The sequence below is a fragment of the Maniola hyperantus genome, chromosome 2 (genome assembly GCF_902806685.2).
Source record: "Maniola hyperantus chromosome 2, iAphHyp1.2, whole genome shotgun sequence".
In the NCBI taxonomy this organism is placed as follows: domain Eukaryota; kingdom Metazoa; phylum Arthropoda; class Insecta; order Lepidoptera; family Nymphalidae; genus Maniola; species Maniola hyperantus.
This window is the reverse complement of record NC_048537.1, coordinates 12783607-12802293: the sequence shown is the minus strand read 5'-3', so window position 1 is coordinate 12802293 and position 18687 is coordinate 12783607. Positions and strand designations below refer to the sequence as shown.

Genomic DNA, 18687 nt, shown 5'->3' with positions numbered 1-18687 from the left:
TCGGGTACTTTAATGATTAAAATCTTCTAGGCTACTTGTTTATCCTATTAGTCAAAGTGGTTTGGTTCATTACTGGGGGAAAACTAAATAGATTTTTTTATTCGGAATCTTTTCCAGAATGCTGACAAGTATTGTTTGATTAAACACAAATACCTATTGTTAAACAGAGACTCCGCTTAAGATTTCCAAAGTAGCTTATGCGATGTAAATTTTCTATTAAACCTCATTCTGTAAAGACGCGAATGCCCGCGAACATCAAAACAAATGCTTCCTTAATTCTTCCCCTGTTTGATGATCCTTATTAGCAGGGACTTAGACGTAACCTCGCAAATTATAACGACCTCCCGAATTGTACGTCTACTTAGTGGTACTTTGATAATCTTCATCGTGAGTTCAGATCCCGCCTGATGAGCTTCACGTTTGTGATGTTTTGAGAAATACTTAAAAGTCGAGAGGAGTTTAAACTCTCATTAGATATACGGCTTAGCGAAATGAAATTATTAATTTATAATAAGGTAGGATTATCTAAATATATAAATTGAGAAGGTGACCGATTGACTGACTGACTGACTGATATATCAACGCACATCTCAAACTACTGGACCGATCGGGCTGTTTGGCATGCAGATAGCTATTATGATTTATAGACATCTGCTAAGAAAGGATTTTTGAAAATTCAACCCCTAAGGGGGTAAAATAGGGGTTTGAAATTTGTGTAGTACACGCAGACGAAGTCGCAGGAATAACCTATAAGACTAGGTACCTACATATTTTAGACTGCTCATTTACCTTCCAGGTACGTACTTAAATATTGAAATGAAATCATTGTTAAAAATGGAAGTCAGTCGAAGCTATGATTAATTGACTGATTCTCTTGGGGCCAGTTGTATGTTTGAAAGTTAAAGTAAAAAGTCAAACTTTCCCACCAAGATACAAACAAAATGGATTTGCACAAACTAATTCGTAACTTCATGGTTAAAGTAAATCAAATTATGATAAAAAGTTAAATTACCTTGACTTGTGCAACCCAAATTTTTTTTTTTGGATGATCAAATTAAATTTTAACCATTATCTTACTTTTACCGCCTACCATAGAACTGGCCCGTATCCATATGACATTCAAATTGACCCATTTTATGAGTACAAAAATAACTTGCATCCCGCCAATGGACATACGCTACTTTTGGTCCCGGGAAATCAAAGAATTCCTACGGGATTTAGAAACACCTAAATCCACAAGAACGAAGTTGCGGTCATGTTCTCTTAGGTGCAAAGGTAGCTTTCATCCCGGAGACGGACATATCCTGCTTTTTAACCCGGAAAATCAGAAATATTTGAAAACCTAAATCTACGCGGGCGAATTCGCACGCATCATCATTTAGTTCCTACTAGTATATTTATGCTCGCGACTTCGTCCGCGTGGACTACACAAATTTCAAACCCCTATTTCACCCCCTTAGGAGTTGAATTTTCAAAAATCCTTTCTTAGCGGGTGCCTATTTATATATTTGGTAGCTATCTGCATGCCAAATTTCAGCCCGATTCATCCAGTAGTTTGAGCTGTGCGTTGATAGATCAGTCAGTCAGTCACCTTTTCGTTTTATATATTTAGATTAATTTTACTCCTAAACAAATGTCACAGCGAATAGCGCTAAACGAAGCGTTTAAACCGAATTCCTGCCAACAAAGCGAGTCCGCTACACTGCGCTGAGCCAGATCTGGCCTGTCCCAGCAATGTTACGTTCTTTAATACCTGATTGTAACCCCGGCCCGTACACAATAACAACCCCCGCTAACCCTCACCTCAACCCCTACCACCCCCCTTATTACTGGAAACTCATTGTTTTCTATATTTAAGCCCCTGAATAGCTGTATGGTGAATTTGAAATATTTGCAGTGGTTACGAGATCGGATATTAAATCGTCGTTTATTTTCACTACTCGCACTTGTAGCTTATTGTTAAGAAACCTTACTGTTTTAATTAAATCCTTAAACAGATACTTACGTACCAAACTGAGGACCGCCGTTGCTTGACAGCTACAGTGTGACGATCGCTATCATCATTGATTGGCTGGTACTCTCAAACGATTGGTTGAAATGCATTGTTGCAGCGAGAATACCATAAATTCAGCCAATCACAACTATTGAGATTGTAGGGTTGATTGATGCAGTTGTTTCGATCTGGAGTTGATTACTAAAATAACAATTCGTAGGTACTAAGTGTTACTTTCATTATTCAATATTAATTAAAAATGCGATGCGAAAGTGTGTCTGTCTGTCTGCTAGCTGTTCACGGCCCATCTGTTAAACTGATTTTGACGTAAGATTGTTTGCATCCGGGATACATACGCTACTTTTTATCCCAGAAATTCAAAGAGTTCCTATGAGATTAAAAAAAACCGAAACTTATACGACGAAGTCACGGGCATTATTTAGTCAGTTTGCAACTGCCAGATTTTACTTCTGAAATTATTGATATTTGATTCCCGGCAGGGGTTACTGGCAAAGCCGTGCCGCCAAGCGATTTAGCGTTCCGGTACGATGCCAACGATGCCGTGTAGAAACCAAAGGGATATGGATTTCATAAAAACTGCCATACCGCTTTCAGGTTAGCCCGCATCCATCTTCGATTGCATCATCACTTACCACCAGGTGCGATTGTAGTCAAGGGCTAACTTGTATCTGAATAAATAAATAAAAAATGTCTTTAGCAACATTATATACTACATGGTATCAATCCCTCGAGAGAGAGCAATTTGTTGGCGCGATGAGCATCTCACGTACATACATAATAAATTTAATTGAATCTCAGACTCATCCCCACCGGCCTTGTTACATTTTATAAGATATCGCCGAGAGAGGGTTAAAGTGGAGACATTTTATAAGCGAAAGCGATTTAAACTAAGAAAAATATCAAAAGATTGCATGTAAAAATAGGGATTGATTTATCAATGTGGCTAATTGTGTTGTAAACAATCTCTATAATGAACTAAATGACAGGCCTTAACTTAGATAGGAACCTATAGGCAGGTCGTACCTAATATATTGATATATTTTTCATAATGCTCCCTGCGGAAAAGAATAGCACTCGACTAACCCCGTCAATTTTCTTTAATTTAGAGATTGCTTACAACAGAATTAGCCACATGTCTCTTAGTTAAATTATAATTTCATTTTTTTTATTAAGTAAGTATCCTTCCCCATTTCACTATGAACCTTGTGAGATCAACGAGTAAACTTACGAATTTATTTATTTCGTAAAAAAAACTGAAGGTAGCCTGAATTAAAGCCCTGAGCCCTTCATGACAAAAAGTATAATGAAAAATATTTATTGTGAACCAGAAAAACTATTATACCTTACTCGTAATACTTATTTTAATTATTAATTACAAAAACAGCCGATTGTAAATCCGCTACCGCTTGGTTAACATATTCCTAAAAGGCACGTAAGGGTTGTTCTTCTTACTAACTTGAGCCAGAGCAAAAGAGGGCTAAAAGGAGTTTTAGATGGTATGAACGCTTTTGATCTCATTAATACCATAAAATAATGCTTTATAATCTCATTAAACGCGGGGTTAGCGTTCGATGTAGGTAGGTGCCTACTCTACTTGGCGTGTTTTGGGTTAGAGATTGATATCATTTCATTGCTTTTCTTGAAGAGTAGGTAAAGTAGGTACCTACTTTTTTATATCGTTGATATGCTGGACATAAGTCTCTTGTAGGTGGCTACACACCATGGTCTTGCGCAGCCTAAATCCAACGGCTCTCCCTGCTACTCGCTAGATGCCGTCTGCCCACCTAGTGGGGGATCTTCCAACGCTGCGCTTTCCGGTGCGAGGTCGCCATTCTAGCATCTTGGGACCCCAACGCCTCTCGGTTTTACGAACTATGTGCCCTTCCCATGAATAGTACAGGTGCTTTAATATGTATATCTTCATCATGATCAACCCATCACCGGCTTACTACAGAGCACAGGTCTCCTCTCAGAGTGAGAAGGGTTTTAGCCATAGTCTGGCCAAGTGCGGATTGGCAGACTTCACATACCTTTGAGAAAATTATGGAGAACTCTCAGGCATGCAGGTTTTCTCACGATGTTTTCCTTCACCGTTAAAGCAAGTGATATTTTAATTACTTAAAAACGCACATAACTTCGAAAAGTTAGAGGTGCGTGCCCGGGATTGAACCCCCGACCTCCGATTGGAAGGCGGACGTCCTAACCACTAGGCTACCACAGCTAGTATAATATCTTAATTCCCATCAATATTAATACGAGTGTTTGTGTGTTTATATGCTTTTAATTTTACAACTTTGAGATCTCCTATCGCAGTTTAAAAGCATACATCTAAATTTAAATACTGGTTCACCAATAAAGATCATAATCGGTATATTATTTGTATATTTATTCTTCGGTTGCTTATTAAAGCGTTTACGACAGTGAGGTTGCCCAAGATAACAGCTTGATGCAAGCGAAGTCATTGTGGTGGACTATGGCCAAACTCGTCTCATATTGAAAGGAGATCCAAGCTCTGTAGTGCGCTGGCGATGGGTTGATCATGACGTAGAATTATTTTTGGCCCAATCCGGTAATCGAACTCAGGACCTCGTCATTAAAATATATGCTACCTTCTAGATTACCGAGGCAGAGGCCGATAAAGTCAGTAAATGAGCAAAAGGAACTCCCTTGGGACCAGATAATCAAACATTTTGAACATTGAAGTCTGGTTAAATGTCAGATGAACTCGGCCGATCATATTATGGTAATTTATCGCTCTTTAACTTGCTCTCCTTCGATTTTAATTCGGAGTAAACTTTTTGGATGTTTCTGAAGTTTACCGCAAAAGGGGTACATAAAGACTCCAATGAAGGATCAATTTAAACCATGGCTTTATTGAAAAGAAAATGAACTGAAGTAAAATTTTGTTTTATTTTATTATAAAATCAAATCAGTATTTTAATAATTAACAATGAATTCTAAAAAATTAACTTTATTCTAAACTAGATGATGCCCGCGACTTCGTCCGCGTGGATTTAGGTTTTTAAAAATCCCGTGGGAACTCTAACAGACAGACAGACAGACACACTTTCGCATTTATAATATTAGTATGGATTAAAACTAGAAAAAATATTAAGTTGAACCTAAAATAAATTAAATTAAATCTAAAACCTCATCGAGACCCCTATAACGAGGCATTGTACCCAAGACGCTGGCAGCATTGCCTTTTTGGGTGGCCAAACTAATTCTTTGTCCAAGGTAGCTGCCAGCTCTCGGGTTCACTCGATAACTCTTTTTCCTTAGTTTGACATTTCGCCACTGATGCGGAGTGGGAATTTCGAACACTGTGATTGCCCAGTTCACGGTCCGCTCGGCTCCACTCCGCCCAGCTCCGCGTCAGCGGAAACGCACACTAATACCAGATTTTCAACATACCAAACTAGCAAAATAACATTTTAAGCTTTATAAGCATTTTAAGCATTTTTTACTTTTGTAAAAATATTTTAAAATAAACTCACGAGAATTTTGTGAGAAGAGAATAATACAATCGAATTGATAATTTTATTTCAATAACTTTATTCTTAGGACACAGTAATAAAATTATATTAATTCCTGTATGAGCGTAAAGTAGCGTAAGTACACAAGATGTAACTAATATCAGATAAGAGTTAAGCCCATTGTCTTTTAATTTGTCCTTAGTGATTAGAACGTATGTAGGATATCAAGTGTTGTTCGCAATAAAACACCGAATTACGTACAGAGGCAGATTACATAGCACGAGAGCCGTTGGAAAATTTCGAGTGCGTGCTTGATAAGCAGTTTTATTATCATGTCAGTAAGTCCCCTACCATCGGTGGGCATGACTATATATACGTGGTATTTAGATTAACACGGTGGAGCTATTAACTCCAGCAGAGGTCCTTATTATATTTTGTTGATAAAATTCGTAAATCGTAAATTCATACGAATCTGCTGGCAGAAAAAGTGTTCCATGATTTCGTTTTTTGTTCAGATACAAACTAGTCCTTAAATACGATCTCATCTTGTAGGTGATGATGGAGTTTAAAGTGATAGCGGATTAACCTAGTCCAATAAACTCACTGGATAAACTCATATCCCTACCTAATTGATTTCTTTCTATGCAGCATCGTACCGGAACGCTAAATCATTTGTCGGTACGGTTTTGTCGGTTGGCTGGTAAGAAGCCACGTTTGAAACGTTCCAGACGAGACGAGAGGCAAATTAGAAATTAGAAATTCCCAAATTACCATTTCATTACAAATCCATTTTGTTTAATTCACTTATTACAAGTTAGCCCTTGACTGACATGACGACATTTCACGTGGTGGTAAGTGACTATGCAAACTAATAAGTAAGGAAGTGGACTAACCTTGAAGGAGTATCGTAGTATAGTAGTTTAGTTATCGCTGCTGTGTATCGAACTTAGGACTTACTACTCACATATTATATGCCCACAATGAACATTAGGTATTTACTGTGTTAGGAAGGTTGTTACTAGTTACTTGATGAAATTATCAAGCTTTTTCTCAAAATTTCCCACCAGCTCTCCAGCTAACACGTGATAAAGTTATCACCAGGCGCCAGCTCTCGTAAATCTTATATGTAGATGAAGTAGACAATATCTAAAAGCAAATATGACCGCACTATTTAAAAACACTAAACAAAGAGCCGGATTAACGTATCACTCGGGCTAGGCTTATAGTCGAGAGCTAATGCCAAATTATAAAAGCTGAAATTTAGATGGCAGTACATTTTCCTTACCTATATTATGATATACCTACTTACAATCAATATTGAAATAAGGAAAGGTGATGTGAAAAACTTTATCTCTAACGTTTTTGAATCAGCTATAAGCCCACCTGTCGCATTTTACTCGAATAAATAAATTGCTTTTACAGAGTGTTTTTGAATCGTCAAGTAAATATACTACGTGCACTAGTTCAAAATATGCCATTCCTAGCAAAAAAAAACGAACAAGAAAAACGGTCGCATCTTTTCAAAAATTTAAATTTGACTCAGGCAGTACCGATAGTAAGTGCAATTAGTGTACATTAATAAATTCAAAGTCAGATTTTATAGGGACGTTGTCGTCAACCAATAGACGTCCACAGCTGGGCTATCCCAGGCTATCTTTTTTGTAAGGACTTCAGACTACCGGTCTTGTACGGCCAGCGGGTCCCTACTATTAGTTGCTAGCGTCTGTCCACCTATCTGCCAACTTTGCGCTTTCCGGTGCGAGGCCGCTATTCCAGCATCTTGGGACCCCAACATCTATCGCTTCTTCGAACTATATACCGTGTGTCAAATTATGTATTTTGTAAAGTACTTACCCAAAATTTACCCTCGGCTCTGGGTGCATTAATGGCTTTGCGGTGACATGATTTGTAAGCGCAATCTGGTGTTGCATACAGACTAAAGTAGGTACCTACAGTTTTACTTGCCTTTGATTTGGCAACTGAAGCTGACAACTCTCTTGACGATGTAATCGCTGGAATTGTTAATCTAGTGATATGGACCACATACGGACATTGGGCAGACTTGCATAAGTACGGGTTAAACAAACCTAGCGTTAGTTCTAATCTGACAAGCGATTACATGATTGACTCCTTAGTAGAAGCTTAGTGCTTCTAATTTAAAAATATAGCTACTTTGAATTCGTCTTGGAATGAAATGTATGTGAAAACGGTTCTTTAGAAGAAGAAAAAAAATTGATGCGGTAGTATTTTTTACATGATTGATTTAGATATTGTAGAAATGAGTACGAATATAGTCAAAGGGATAAAATTTTATTGTAAGACAATTGGGATTTCCGTTAACATAATACTATAGGTAAAATACGTAGAAACTCGATATGAATGCCTAGGAATGCGTGACAGACGATTCATGTCTATAGGCGACATATTTTCTACGGCTAAATAAGCCGACGATGGGAACTACATGTACATAAGCCACAAAAAACCAGAGGTGCAGGTTCAGCGTGGAGGAACTTGTGAAACGTAAAATATGAATGAAATAGACAAATCCGTTCAATGTTTGCTCACAAGTGAAGCAACATTTTCTCATCAAGCTACTGTCGAAACATTTTAGTACAACCACTTAGTCCATATCGGTTTGCCGGCACATTGTTAAAGTATTGTGGGTGGATGCTAATTACAAAGACGCCCTTCCCGCTCATTGTTTTAGAGCAAGCTATGATTGAAGTTTCGGCGGTAGCGAAGGAGTGATGTGCACTAACCACCGAGCAAACACCTCCGCGTATCGGAGCCGCAGCGGCCGCGCATGACACATACATTAACAACCGGCCTAATATTTTCATAATCTAATGGCGATGTTCTGTGAAACAATGCTCGGTGTTTATTCAAACAATTATCTCTGTATCTGTTACTGGTTAGACTGACCTCTTTAAAACCGTCTTAAATTGTTTGTGTTTCTTTTCCTTTTATTTTTTTGTACTCATTGTACCGTGTGAGATAACTTTTTAAATTTCCATTGTTGCAGGTGACGCTAGCCCAGATTTGTCGCGGACAAGATAGAACTCCGGGTCCTCACAACTTTCATGAACCGACGGAAGAAACTCGCCGCAAGTTTGAATCCTGGTGGAGTGCTCAAGTTTCACCGAGACCTCCTCCGCCTTTCAGCCCGCGGCGGTACCCATCACCTAGTCCAAAAAATCGTTCACCCACTCTGAATCCACTGCCAGATCACTTGCATCCGGCGTTACAAACTGTACAAAGCCAATACCCTACTCAAAAAACACGCATGCGAACTAGTTTCGATCCTGAGCTAGAGCTACCAAAGTTACAACGTTGGTTTTCTGAAAATCAGCATCCGAGTAGACAGCAAATCCAACAGTATGTCCGAGAATTAAATAATTTAGAGTCAAGACGAGGACGAAAACCTTTAGATGTGAACAACGTTGTGTATTGGTTTAAAAATGCAAGAGCAGCACAGAAGCGAGCAGAACTGCGAAATATTGGTGGTTTAGGAGCTCACCTTGGAGTCAATGGTTTCAACAGTAGAAGTCATAGTCCAACTAATGGTTCACTCTTGGCTGGCAATGACAACTATAATTCCCATGACCATCACTCAATGAAAAGTCCCATGCAACTCTCAGGAAGTCCTGGCAGATATCCAATGTCAGTAATGTCTGAAGATAACCTGTCAAATGCTGGTTCGGATTTGGAAGACGATGGTGGCGATATTAATCCAGATGATAGACCTGAAAGTCCAGATGCACCACTTTCTCTTATAACGACAAGGAAAAATAACAATGAACAGGAAAGAGACGAAAATGTGAAAGTATCTCCCAAGCCACCGGATATAATAAAGGTAGAACAATTTTATTACTTCAGAATTTCGTACTCAACATAGCAACAAACCAAACCTTCATGGTTTCAGTTTGTGCTCCGTTATATTGCTATTTTCAAAGTAATGTTTTTTGTTACAGATTCATGACATCAAACAAGAACCAAGAGATTTGAGCAAATCTGAGCACATGCCTTCGCCCCATCGATCTCCAGCAAAAAATAGTGATAGTTCGCATAATAACAATAACAACAACACTGAAGAAGAGAACGGAGGTGGAGATGATCAAGATATTCCTTCTGACGACGAAATGGTTCAAGAGCGTCACTATAGACCATCTTCTCCACATCTTGATCGGTTACCATTTCCGATGGTACCGAATCACCCGATGTTTGGTCATGGCATTATGTACATGAGCCAGTATATGAGCGCATTTCCTGGAGTAGGTCCTGTTCCTGGAGAAGGTGCAAGTGGACTGAATTTAGCACTCGCTGGAGCCTCTGATGAGCGACGCAAACGCAACCGCACGTTCATAGATCCAGTCTCTGAGGTACCAGTCTTAGAACAATGGTTTTCAATGAACACCCACCCATCGCACAATCTAATACTCAAATATACAGAAGAGTTGAACAGGATGCCATACCGGCAGAAGTTTCCGCGTCTTGAGTCAAAAAACGTGCAGTTCTGGTTCAAGAACCGTCGAGCCAAATGTAAGAGGTTAAAAATGTCTTTGTACGAACCTACTTCCCCCGGTCATTACACGCATCCTGGACATCCGCATGCCATCGAGAGGAAAATGGTTTGAATGTATTATTATAGCAAAACAGCATTGTTGTAAATTATAAATTGATTAGGTATGATCGTTTGTGATTAGAAATTTGTCTTCGTGAAGTCAGAATATTTAATACGAAAGACTGAATATGAATCGTTATGGTATACAGTGCCATGTAGTGTTAAATATGGCGGCAAAGTGGCGTCGATTAGGGATGTACTTTTAGAATGGTATACATAATTTCGTTTAGTGTAAGTTTTGAACTAAAGATATTTTGAAGCAGTATAAAGTAACAATAAGTTTCTATTATAAATACCTATCTATTGCTTCAAATATACATGTCACAATAGTAGAAGAATCTCAAAATGTACTATTTAGTACTTCTGTTTTGTACATTATTAGTATAAGCTTTATTTATTAATGTAGTTTTATCGAATTATTGTAAATGTTAGCGAAATATAATAAATGGAAAACTAACCAAAGTTTCCATTTATGTTAAATTTATGCTAAGACCTGTATAATAAAGACGTAGATTTTTAGGAATTCAATCATTGTTATAATGTAAATCCGGTTTAAATAATAATGAGTCATTAATAAAAGATTAGAATAAAAAAACTATATTGCACATAATTACTATTATGATATTATTGGATTAAAAATTACTCCTTATTCTTAGAAGGCCTAAATAGTTCGGCTTGTCTATGTATCTAGATGTTGTATCAAATAAGTGATATTATTTACTATAAAGATTACGCACATTCCTTCACATTTGCTAGTTAGGTATTACTCAATCCAAAGATTGATCATAAAAATAGGTTATTACACAAATAATAAAGTTCGATCACTGATTTTCCTAAGCAATATATCGCAAGTATTTAAAAATAGATTAAAAAACAGTAAAAATAATTTGGATTATGATAGTTAATTTGTATTTTTTTGCCAAAAATACCCAACACATACAAAATATATCGGCGTATAACGTCAAAATACTTATGCTACATTGCTTAGTGGAACCAGAATATTATTTTGTATATAAAGTACGCTGTTACAGTATTTACGCATTTATACATATGGAGGCTGTTTATTTCATACGGTTTCTTATACTCGTATTGTTTTATAGTTTTTAGACACATCACTAGTGGTAACCGCTATCAAATTGTTTTGTTATTACAAATGTTATGCTTGTTTTGTGAAGCTGTGATGATATTTCCAAATACTGTAAATATTTTATTAATGTTAAATAAGGTTTTTATTAAAACTACGTCACTAGGCTCACAAGTGGTTTAAGCATTTACTGCTTAGATATTGAAAATAATAGGGAATATGCATGTGCTTCAAATTAGCTTCAAAATATATTTTTCGTAATCTTTACCGACATGAAATTATATCTAGGTACAATATCTATAAACTACACATTAAATTTTTTATTTAATACTTCATAATTAGGTACATAATTTAATGAATTGAAAGCCAAATTTTAACTATCTGAATCTGATTGTAGTTTTACATGATTATTTTATATATTTTTCCTATATTTTTCATGAATGATACTTTTTATACTTGACGATGTAGATAATAAATAATAAAAGTACATGCATATACCTTATTGGCTAAATGTTTTATTCCATTCAATTATATAAACGAAAATTTAATGAATATATAGTACGATATTGAATATATGACTTTTATTTACAAACAAACCTTTGACCTATGTAAAATAGCTGAAGTTGCTCCATCGAAAATCGAAATGAATCAAAGTACAATACATATTATAATCTACTAAATATTTCTCCTAAAACATATCGAAAGTGAAACATTCTTATTGGCGGAGGTAGGTAGTAGTTTTTGAGAAAGTAATTATAAACAAAAACATACTAGTACATAATGAGGGTAGCTTAAAACTTAAAACTTATCTGAGTAGTAGATCCAACTTACTGAATTTAGAGGTTTAACCAATCCATAATCTTATATCAAATTGCTGATCCCGTTTTGGGCGCCATATACCATTTCCTACCCCTCAATCGTACCCCCTACAAACGAATTTTTTATTTGGATCATCATGATCAACCCATCGCCGGCTCCCTACAAAGTACGGGTCTCCTTGAGAGAAGACTTTTGGCCATAGTCTACCACGCTGGCCATGTGCGGATTGGTAGACTTCACACACCTTAGAGAACATTATGGAGAACTCTCAGGCATGCAAGGTTCCCTCATGATGTTTTCCTTCACCTTAAAGCAAGTGATATTTAATTAATTAAAACGCACATAACTCCGAAAAGTTAGAGGTGCGTGCCCGGGATCGAACCCCCGACTTCCGATTAGAAGGCGGACGTCCTAACTACTAGGCTATCACAGCACTTATTTGAATACTAAGAAATAAAACTCAATAAAATTTTGTAGACACGCTTTACAAATTATTATTGTGTATGTGGTTTGGTACATTTACATAAAAATAATATGTACTTAATAATATGTAGTTTTAAAGTTCACGGATAGCAGGCTCGAAGATTTTTTTACAAATATTTCAGTCCGTGTATTTTTGAAATAAGTGTGTCGTGGTCTTCAAACATAGATGAGAAAATCAAACAATCTAGACTAGAGGCGAATCCGCATTGTACCTTTACTTTTCAGGAGATAGAAAATTAGAAACTGTACACGACAGGTCGAGATAGCAATTGGGGTATGAGGCGGGGTATTTAATAATTATTTTTAAAGTAGTTTATCCAACATGTTTTGAGGATGTCTCTCGCTTATGCTGGAATCGAAGAGCATTTGGATTTTTGTTTATCGTCGCTAGGTTTGAAGCCTGTGATATACTTATCTGTAGGCATATTATAATAATAGTTTCACACAAGACAAGAAACTCAATCCTAAACTTAAACCGAAATTCCGCCTCGATAAAGGCGGTCATTCACTGGCGAAGTGGCGACAAAGACGTCTGCAGATATCGGCTGCGATTACGAAGAGTTGCAGTTTGACAGGTGATTTGGGTTCCCGTCGCCCCTTCCGACGACACTGCTGTACTGGGCTGTTCGAGATAGGTATTGACACATGCTAGTGTTTGTTTGACGATTGTCATGATATTATGATATTATTGTAAGAAATACCTAGTCTATATAATTAATATAATATAATGAAAATAACTAAGAAGTGATTTTATGCCTCCCTGGCGCAGTGATAAGCGCTGTGGTCTTATTAGTGGGAGGTCCCGGGTCAGATTCCTGGCAGGGGTTTAGAATTTTATAGTTTCTAAATTTCTGGTCTGGTATGAAGCTTCGGGCGTGGCTAGTTACCACCCTACCGGCAAAGCCGTGCCGCCAAGCGATTTAGCGTTCCGGTACGATGCATATGGGTTTAAAAAAACTGCCATACTTACCCCTTCCAGGTTAGCCCGCATCTATTTTAGATTGCAGTCAAGGGCTAACTTGTATCTGATTTAAAAAAAATAGAATACTTGTAGAATATCGTTCAACCCTTCAAGCTCTTAGATTTCAAGTTTACCGGATCACTGCTAAGCACGAATCTCCTTTCAGAAATAGAAGGGCTTAGGCCATAGTCTACCACGCTGGCCTTTTTGGCCAACGTGGTAGACTATGGCCATTCTCATTTTGATAGGAGGCCTGTGCTCAGAGAGGTGATGATGAAAAACCTTTATGACGCCGGCGATCATTTACTTGATTGGTCGTACCTACATGGTATGCAAGCAAAAACCAGCTTTTGCCGGTCTTTGCTTGAATTCTTCGGTCTCATCTGCTCCAACCACGGACCCGGACGGATGGATTGAAATACAATTGAAAAAGGTCTATCTTTTGATAGAAAATCTTTAATAAAAATTGTCTAAAAGTGGGTTCTGCACATTTGCTAAACAAAACGTAGCAGGCATTAAGCTAATGACGATGTTACGAGTTATTGCTATTAGATCCTATCAGGATATAAATGCGCAAAGTAATAATAACGAATTATTTACGCAATATTATTTAGCAAAGCATACCTGAGTCTATCTGTGGTGGACATTGTATTTTACAGATATCAGAAGGCCGCCTTTATTTAAAAGTCTAGCCATGGTACAGTTCTTGCAATTCACAAAGGCAAGTGGCTCATGCTTGTGTTTAAGTCGTATCGGTGTAAGTGACGTACACTGAATGTGTGCGTTTGCGAGCGCTTGCTCGCGACTGATTGGTCCGAAATGCACGCACACTTACGCAATGCCCTTGTATCCGACGGAACCACACGTAAAGTCCACTCGCTTTCGTGAATTGCAAGAACTGTACTATGGCGTGACTTTTAAATAAAGGCGACTCTATACCGATGTGCTAGGGAGGTCAAAAGGCAAGTACATTGTTTTCAGGTTAATATCATGGAGGCATTAAGTTTTAATCTAAACAAACTGCGGCGGCGGCCGGAGCCGCGCAATAATGTTAGTTAGCCGCGGATTATGATGCCCGTAATGAAGCAATTTATTATACACTAAGTAACGTGGCCTATCGTCTTCACTGTGCAGTTTACCTACTAACAATTACCTCTAAGAAAATAGGAATTTTTAAGAAAATTACTGTAGGTAAACATTGTGGCTAATTCCGTTGTACACAATCTCTAAACTAAACTAAAATGGCACGTCTTAATCCATTGCTCTCCCTTTCATAATGTTGCTTGCGGAAAAGGATAGCACCAAATTAAGATTAATAATAGTTTAGATAATAATGTTAATTTAGTTTAGTTTAGAGATTGTGTACAAGAGAATCGGCCCCATTATCGCAGATTTTTTAAAAACTAAATAGGCATGCGCTTGACTGCATCATCATCATCATGATTAAACCATCGCCGGATCACTACAGAACACGGGTCTCCTCTCAGAGTGAAAAGGGTTTTGGCCATAGTCTACCACGCTGGCCAAGTGCGGATTGGTAGACTTCACACACCTTTGAAAACATTATGGAGAATTCTCAGGCATGCAGATTTCCTCACGATGTGTTCCTTCATAAAGCAAGCGATATTTAATTACTTAAAACGCACATAACTCCGAAAAGTTAGAGGTGCGTGCTTGGGATTGTACCCCTGACCTCCGGTTACAGCTTATCACAGCTTCCAAGTAGGCGTAAGTACATCATTCATCATTATCAACCCATAGACATCCACTGCTGGACATAGGTCTTTTGTAGGGGGGGGGGGGGGGGCTCCTATACGCCACGGTATTGTGCCGCCTGAATCTGGCGGTTCCCTGCGATTTCCACTTCAGAATAAGGAAGTAAAAACACCTTCTCCGTATACCCATCTATTGTTTAAATATGTAGAAGGTATTAAAGAAATAACTTAAGCTCTTCAAAAGGCTTAGACTTCTTAAGCCAAATTTTACTCTTATATTAGTTTAAAAAGAGGTAGACAATTTAACAAAGCTATTAAGCAAAGTGTCATCCAACCAGTGGGCGAGGTTTAAGTGGCCTGCAAAATAAAACTTATAAGCCCTGCTTGGACGATTTACTCGGGCTGGCTTAATACACTGTCATATCTCTTAAGGCCGCAGTCTCCACTCTCGAATACTGTGATACTTGGGCAAAAAATATCACGGAAACAATGTTCGGTATGGTTACAAATATTAAAGGGATTAAAAATAAAGATCAAGGTACAAATTAATAATATATACAATACGCGGCAGGAAATAATGTAAGTACATCGACATTTAGAAGGGGATGGGGGATTTGTAGAGCGTTGTCTCTATCGATGAGACCATAAAACGTCATATAGGTATGAGTAACAGAGACCGCTCTACAAAGCCGCAATGACATTCTAAAGGCCGATGTACATTATTTTCTGCAGCGTACCTACCTACTGTAAATACCTAGTTTTCTAACATAACACAAGCCAACTGCAGGCAGGATGTTCCATAGATAGGTGGATTAGAAAGCGTTTCTGCTATAATTGCAAAAAAAGGGTCAATCCATACAAATAATATAAATATGCGAAAGTGAATTAGTCTGAAAATTTCTTGCATCCTCGAAACGGACATAGGCTACTTTCATCTCGGAAAATCAGAAAGTTCCCTCGGGGACCTAAGTTCACATAGACGAAGTAGCGGGCATCATCTATTTGGCGCAGAAGTAGCTTGCATCGCGAAGATGAATACCTATAGCCAATTTTTCATCCCGGAAAATCATAGAGTCCAATCCATGCGGACGAAGTTGCGCTGTGAACTTTTTGACTGAACTGAGATTTTGTTCCTGAACTTAGGTTTACTTTTCACTAGCTGATGCCCGCGTGGATTTAGGTTTTTAAAAATCCAGTGGGAACTCTTTCATTTTGCGGGATAAAAAGTAGCCTATCTCCAGGTCTTAACTATACCCATGCAAAAATCACGTTGTGACGTGATTGAAGGACAAACCAACAAACTAACAAACCAACAAACCAACAATCCAACAAATAAACACACTTTAGAATTTATAATATGGGTAGTGAAATATGGGTAGTGATTGCGTATTTTTTACGTTTTAGATAATTTTTTGAGAGGAAGCTGCGAAGTCTGCTAATATCACACCAAAGCCTGGTCTAAATATTTCCAGTTAGACTTTAAACTCAGCACAGTTTATCTTGGAACAAGAGATAAGTACTGCTAAGTTAGATCTCACGATAAAATTGTAATTACTAGAAATCTCAATTTACGCTCCACCAACTAATGTTGCTTTGATAGTGATCGGGGATTTACTAATTATAAGCAATTTCATACAACGGATATCCAAGAATTGGCTCTTACAATAAAACTCCTAAGCTCATCTCAAACGAAAGATTTATCCGGACAACTTAATACACTGCAATATCAAGAAGGGTATGGGTCTCAATACGGTTTCAATGCTATCCTAAGCTATTATAATCCTAAGCTATTTGTTATGTTTATGAAAATTGGTTATTTGATTCATTCAAATGACCACATTAACAAGTACCTAAATATCAAAAGAAACGAACTACCTAATCACTAATTAGCTCACTAGAATTACAGTATTCCATATTATAACTACTGTCTATACCTTAAAAAGTTTATCTCTGTCTGTCTGCTACGTTTTTACGGCACAACTATTTAAACCGATTTCAATTTGGTACAGAGAGAGCTTTCGTCTCGGGGATGGACATAAATTACTTATATTATCCCAGAAAATCAAAGATATTTGTCAAAAACCATATTCACGTGGATGTAGGTCACAGACATCATATATTATATGTAGTTTTATATGTCTACAAATTGTCAAAATCACATTGCAGTTTTTGTTACTAGAAATGTTTTCATTGAATGAGAACATGAAAGTTATACAGATCACATTTAAATTTTTTAATCTTGCTCGTTTCAGTAATCCATACTAATATTATAAATGCGAAAGTGTGTCTGTCTGTCTATCTGCTAGCTTTTCACAGCCCAACAGTTCAACCGATTTTGATGAAATTTGGTACCGAGTTAGTTAACATCCTGGGGAAGAACATAGGCTACTGTTTATCCCGGAAAATTAAAGAGTTCCCACGGGATTTTGAAAAAACCTTAATCCACGTGGACGAAGTCGTGGGCATCATTTAGTAATAAATAACTGTCAAAAAAATTACGTGTAAAAGACACTCAACATAAAAAATATTTTGCTATCGCTTACGCATTGTAGTATGACAGAAGGTTAACTGCAAGCTATCTGTCGAGCTTGGAAGGCCAAACCTTAGTTATGATATAACAAGGAAGCGGCTAAGCTGAGTCTTACAGCCAACTTTATTAATTGACATGGCATTTTTACCCTCGGCCTAAACCATAACCAACGAGGGATGTTTACTCCATTTACGCTAAATTTTTAAAGCTCTCTGATTGTGGAACATTATATGAGCTACCGCTGTGATAGCCTAGTGGTTAGGACGTACGCCTTCTAATTGGAGGTCGGGGGTTCGATCCCGCGTACGCACCTCTAACTTTTCGGAGCTATGTGCGTTTTAATTAATTAAATATCACTTGCTTTACCGGTGAAGGAAAACATCGTGAGGAAACCTGCATGCCTGAGAGGTCTCCATAATGTCCTCAAAGGTGTGTGAAGTCTACCAATCCACACAAGGCCAGCGTGGTAGACTATGGCCAAAACCCTTCTCAGTTTGAGAGGAGACCCGTGCTCTGTAGTGAGCTGGCGATGGGTTGATCATGATGATGATGATATGACTAGGTCAAAGGTAATATCTGAGGCCTAGTTTCTTTTGAAGTTAGAAAAACGTGACAACATAGTATAATGTCATATGATCAATGTCATTATTTCCCATAATTGTTTGTTTGTAAAAGGGCTTTTACTGTACATTCTAAAACAGATTTTTATTTATTTTCACGCGAATAAGTTTTTGATTTATCGTGCAAAATGTCGAAAAAAAATACCTAAGTAGCCGAGTACCTACGGAACCCTCGGTGCGCGAGTCTGACTCGCACTTGGCCGGTTTTTTTTAACATACAGTTGCATGAGCACTTTCTATGGTTTAATCAGACTTCCTACACCACTGTTGATATAAACTTAGCCTACACGTAATATTAAGTAGAAAGATTCCCTTAACGTAACGCCTAGGTACCTACTTTCTGTAATAAGCGGCAATCCAGCCA

The 18687-nt window shown here is 37.7% G+C and overlaps 1 protein-coding gene across 2 annotated transcripts in view; it reads left to right on the top strand.

The window, feature by feature from the left end:
• The window catches only part of dve (SATB1_N and homeodomain domain-containing protein dve), a 129938-nt gene extending 118172 nt beyond the window's left edge, over positions 1-11766 (top strand). For both annotated transcript variants that reach the window (XM_034978126.2, XM_034978118.2), the window contains exons 5-6: positions 8513-9343; positions 9462-11766. In XM_034978126.2, the coding sequence (XP_034834017.1) occupies positions 8513-9343; positions 9462-10124 (1494 nt within the window). In that variant the 3' untranslated portion in view covers positions 10125-11766. The remainder of the gene's footprint in view (positions 1-8512; positions 9344-9461) is intronic.
• Positions 11767-18687: the final 6921 nt, after the last annotated feature.